Here is a 6,000-nt window from a genome sequence, read left to right on the forward strand (position 1 = left end):
CAAAATTTTGAAACTGATGTTGGTCAACAACAAACATGCCTTACAATTTGATGCTAAAAATATCTGCCAAAATAAAAAACTAGATGTGTAAGTTTTTCCCCTAACAAAGCTAGGATAAAACTGACTTTTCCAGACCATATCAGTTTTGACAAAATGGGGTTCATACATGTATGAATTTGTAAATTAGTTTTTATCCATCTTATCAGTGAAATCTAAATTGATCGCATGGAGGCAAGATAAGGGTTCATTTTTCGTCAGAATTTTATCGACATCCAGGAAGCATTGCACTGTAATCAAGTGATACTTTAATTAATATATAAAACTTAAGCCAAATGCCAGACGCATAATAGAATGGAGATACAGTATATGGAATGAAAGGGAGTTGCAGATCGTTGCCGAAGGAACGCTGCAAAGAACCTTAAGTAATGCCTACAGTGCGCCTGCGAGGTGCACTGACGGCACTATCCCCCTTACGGTGAAAGTTTATACTAATTTAGGTTGGGCTTTTTATTTTCCAGCGGTGTGTACTGTGCATTAATTTACATATGTCTGGTAATGCGTGCATTTCAAAACACTTACCAAAATCTGGCTTAGTGATGGTTTTCGGCAGAAGAGATTCCGGCAGCTGACAAAATATCACAGCTGTGTGGACACGCTGCTTGCAGCTAACCTGTCGGGAGGTGCGACAAAAACCCTCCCTGCTGTGTCCAGGCTCCACAAAGGTGGTTACGATCGAAGCATCCAGGATCTGTTGGCAAGGGTACCGAAAAGAGATGTAAAATGAATTTATGTATGTTTATACAAATATGTGTATGTATTCATTTATGCATATTATATAAATATACATCGAGCTAAAAATTGTCCTTTAATATCCAATTCGCTCTACCTCGGAATTAATATATTTTCACATATGTTAACCGAAGGGGAATTTTTGTTGTTGATAATAATTCGTCCTCTCGTGGGTTCCAACATGCGCCCAGCGGACAGAGGATCGGCTGAAATCCTGATTTCTCCTCTGAACTCTGTCCGCTGGGCGCTGGTTTCGAACCCACGAGAGGACGAAATTATTATCAACAACAAAAATTCCCCTTCGGTTAACATATGTGAAAATATATTTAATTCCGAGGTAGAGCGAATTGGATATTAAAGGACATTTGTAACTCGATGTAAGTTATGCATGAATCACGGTGATGTGATTAAAAAATTCACACACACACACACACACACACACACACACACACACACACACATATATATATATATATATTAATATATATATATATATATATATATATATATATATATATATATACATTCCCCTTCGAGTGCAAAGCGGATTCGAAATTCAAGTATATTTCTGTCATGATATTTAGTAAAAAAATATATATAATCATTTCTCTCATCATTTTTGAATGACTTACCCACGCAAAACGTTGCATGAGTGAGGACAATTCTTCGCCATGAATTCCAGATGCGTGTCGCAGCGTCCAAAATATGCCATGTTGGGCATTCCGAAGAAGTGATCTTCGCAGCTACCTGTTAAAAGACGGACACATTTACTAGACTTATAAGTTGGTAAATATTGTTTAATGTTTTTGATCATAATCTCATTTGACAAAATTTCCAACAGGGATATTTATAGTTTCATGATGTGCCCGAAGAAGTTACTTTCATACGCAAGGGATTGGTGTTAGGTGGGTCTAGAGAGTATTGCAAATAATACCAATTATTTTTCTGAATATGATTGAAAGAGAAAGAGAGTAGGCAGCGCTGTAAGGAACAAAGAAGCAAATGTCTTATTATTATTAGAAAGGTGTGTTGGAATTTCATAGGGCTGGAGATAAGTGGAGATTTGTGAAAGTGGAAAAACAGAACTGGAAATGAATGAGTAGCTCCGGCGTTGGAAATGACGACGACGACGACGATGAAGATGATGATGACGATGGAGATGATGAGGATAATGATGATGACGAGGAAGGTGATGATGATGATAATGATGACGATAATCAGGAAGAAAAATGATGATGATGACATTGAAGATGCTGATGACGATGATGGAGATGATGATAATGATGACGGCGATGACTATGCAGATGATAATGACGATAAAGATGGTGATGGTGATGATATGATGATGATGTGATGATGGCGACAAAGGTGATGATGATGATTTTGACGATAATGAAGATGACGATGATGATGATGATGACGATGATGATTACGTCGACGACGACGACGATAATGATGATGATGGTGACAATGATGATGATGATGGCGATAAAGATGATGATGATGATGACGATGATAAAGATGATGATGATCACGATTGTGATGATGATGATGATGACAATGATGATGATGACGATAAAGATAATGATAATGATTACGATGAAAATGATGATAAAGAGGATGGCGATAGGGATAAAGATGATGACGATGACGATGAAGATGATAATGATGGTGACGATGAAGACGATGACGCCAAGGCATTTAAAACAACAGAGACGCTTACCAAGATGAGCGTGAGTATTCTGGTAAGCAAGGCCAAGGCCAAGATCGGGGAGAAGTAGTATCGCTCTCATTGTCCTGAAACAGATTTTGCACAGGATGAAGGAAAAACCTAATATAAATATATATATATATATGTATATATATAATATATATATATATATATATATGTATATATATATGTATATATATATGTATATATATATATGTATATATATATGTATATATATATATAGATATATATATATATATATATATATATATATACATATATATATACCATATATATAGTATATATATATATATATATATATATATATATGTAATATATATATACACATATATATATATATATATATATATATATATATAGATATATATATATATATACTATATATATATATATATATATATAGTATATATATAATATATATATAATAGTGAGACTTCTTGAGTAACGAAAATTCAAAATCTCTCACAATCAACTGCCAAAACAATTCAGAGACGTTTGATCTTTGCACATTTAAAACGTTTGGTTTGTAAGATAAATCAGAGTGTTTGTTTTTTTGGCTTTCTACTTTCTCTGAAAATAAATTTTTTTCATATGATAATACGAGGGATGTATTATCACTTAATACAAGCATTAACTTTCATCATAATTTACAACAAAATAGTCAAGAGTTGGATGTAATGAGTTATATTTTTGAGCAACAAAACTTACTGATCCATATTATATTTACGTAAGTGATGAATAAACAGACATTAAAGAAAGTTAATATCCTCCCATATGGCAACGTCACTAGGCTTCAAGAGAACACTTTAGAATAACAAAATGTCCTAAATTTTGTCTTTACAACGACGGACGCTGTTGGAGAGAATAATACTGTACGGAATGATAGCCTATATGAGCTATTTCTGCTTCTGCGATGTTTTATCTTAGAAATAGAAAAATTCAACCGAATTCTGTTTAATTTTGGATACATAGTCTTAACCAGTGAAGTGAACCACCAATCGCAAGGGTTCGTAAGACCAGAAAAATTTAATGATGTCGATTTAGTCAGCTCATTTTTAACTAAAGTTTGTCCTAGTTGATTCTTTTTCTTATATAGAATTTAAACAATATAAACACACACGCACACACATTTTATATATATATATATATATATTATATATATATATATATATATATATATAAAGAGAGAGAGAGAGAGAGAGAGAGAGAGAGAGAGAGAGAGAGAGAGAGAGAGAGACTAGTCCACTTAGGATGACAGGTATTCATCGACCAGAAATTTTCAAACTGGTCTATCCAATATTATCTTTTTTCAACTTCATCTGCCCTTGCCCGACTTCATGCATAGTCTTCATGTGAGTCAGGAGGATATTGATTATATTCCAAGTTAGCGTAATATGTTCGCGCAGGGATCAGAAAAAGATAAATCGGTCCTTGGTTTTTCCATGAAGAGCATCTGCATAAAGAAAAAACAGAACAACGCGTTGGCAACTGTGTTAAAAGTTACCAACGACAAAATTAATATTAAAAATTGTCGCACATTGTTTGTCATTAATGTTTAACGTATTGTACAGACGGAAAAAATTACCTCAGAAACCATTTAAATTACCACGTAAACATTGATAAACACTAGGACTATGATTTAACATTTCTATATATTTTTGGGAGAATGTATGAAAACGATGTTTCTGGAATATTTACTGGAGAGCACAAGGATATGTTTACCATGTAGAATATATATATATATATATATATATATATATATATATATATATATATATATATATATATATATATATATATATTTATATATATATATATATATATATATATATATATATATATATATATATATATATATATATATATCTTATATATATAACTAATATTATAATTGAAATCACTTCGGAACTAATAAATACCTGAGAGACAATAAAAATTAACCTAACTGCTGTATTAAACTATATTAACAATAAAGAAATAGCGCAGGAAATTCAACAACAAACCTAGAAAAAAAAAAAAAAGAAAAGAATCTAATGACACTATTACCACTGATGTTCAGGCATGCTATTTACAATTGTAGCAGCAATGGAATGTTATCACTATGATCTTATTTTATTATCATAATAAACAGCATTCAGTAACCAGGTAATCACGAATAACTGGTTTTTACGTTCGCTGCCCTGCCCACATACTACTTTTTCTATTCGCCACCAGACGATTAAAACCACCACGATCTAGATTAAAACAAAACAACTTACCGTACCTGAGCAGTCACTGGCCCGCTACTGATGGCACAGAAAGGAATCGGATTCTCCTTCGTTAAAGTTGGTTTAATTTGAACGCCTATGTTCAAGATGGTATACAAGGCAATAATGGACGGAAACAAATTGAGGATTGAGAAATAAAAGAAGATAAGGAAGAGGAACAGAGACCCAGCTTCAAATTAAAAGAAAACAGTACTACGTATGTACTTCGTACTCCGTCAACAGATCTTATGAATACCACTAGACTAGGCAGCCAATGTTGCCAGATCAAGACTGGCTGATACCACTTCGCACTGTTCCTGAAATAATAGTCTGGTTATGCGCGCTGTGGACATGCGGGGAACTAAGAAAACAGGTTTTTTAAACAGTGGGAAACTTCGTACCCTCTCGTGTCGTTGTACGAATAGGGGATTTCTTTCCCTTTGTCTTCAGCTGGGATATCATACATGTAGGATGCGGATATAAAAAAAGGAATGCTTATTCTTCCTATTTTTTTTTTTTTTTTTTTAGTTACTAACATTGTTTTTCAATATTCTTCTTCGGTTAGCTTTCTAATGCATAAAACAACATACAAAGAGTTCTTCTAAAATAAACACATAACATCCATAAACACACACACACACACACACACACACACACACACACACACACACACACACACATATATATATATCATATATATATATATATATATATATATATATATATATCTATATATATAATATATATATATATATATATATAGTGTGTGTGTGTGTGTTTGTATCGATTCACATTCTTATCCTTATAGCTTTTACCATGGAAAGGCAACGTACGAGGGTGTTCCCCTATTTCATTGCCTTTTAGGTAACAGGTTACTAAACCTACGCCCTTACCTACCGCGGCGCCACGCCACGTATCAGCTGATCTGCTAATTATATCAACCCGAGAGGCCGTTGGATTTTTTTTCAGCGATCCTCGGTCTCTCTTGGCGCTTTTTCTTTTTTTCTCCTCTTGACGTTTTGCAACTAGAGACCATTAGTGCTACTACTCTTACCTATAAGACAAATGGCTTGGCCGTTTGATAGCAAAGTGGCAGTTAACAGTTATAAAATGGAGTGCCCTTATTGATATATATAAAAAAATATATATATATATATATATATATATATATATATATATATATTATATATATATATATATGTGTGTGTGTGTGGGTGTGTGTGTGTGTGTGTA

The 6,000-nt window shown here is 33.1% G+C and overlaps 1 protein-coding gene across 1 annotated transcript; it reads left to right on the forward strand.

Annotated features, from left to right (window-relative positions):
* Nucleotides 1-1,906: 1,906 nt before the first annotated feature.
* On the forward strand, nucleotides 1,907-2,570 carry LOC135206804 (prostatic spermine-binding protein-like). Its single transcript, XM_064238294.1, has 3 exons — nucleotides 1,907-2,120; nucleotides 2,158-2,253; nucleotides 2,371-2,570. The coding sequence occupies exons 1-3, from the start codon at nucleotides 1,907-1,909 to the stop codon at nucleotides 2,568-2,570; spliced, it is 510 nt and encodes a 169-aa protein (XP_064094364.1).
* Nucleotides 2,571-6,000: the final 3,430 nt, after the last annotated feature.

This window comes from Macrobrachium nipponense, chromosome 31 (genome assembly GCF_015104395.2).
Source record: "Macrobrachium nipponense isolate FS-2020 chromosome 31, ASM1510439v2, whole genome shotgun sequence".
Classification (NCBI taxonomy): domain Eukaryota; kingdom Metazoa; phylum Arthropoda; class Malacostraca; order Decapoda; family Palaemonidae; genus Macrobrachium; species Macrobrachium nipponense.

Bases quoted from the DNA above. Each gene is read 5' to 3' on its own strand.
- LOC135206804 (XM_064238294.1), top strand. From the start codon at position 1,907: ATGACGACGACGACGACGATGAAGATGATGATGACGATGGAGATGATG. The intron at 2,121-2,157 runs GTGATGATATGA...ATGGCGACAAAG, and splicing joins TGACGATAAAGATGGTGATG to GTGATGATGATGATTTTGAC. The intron at 2,254-2,370 runs GTGACAATGATG...ATGACGATAAAG, and splicing joins CGACGATAATGATGATGATG to ATAATGATAATGATTACGAT.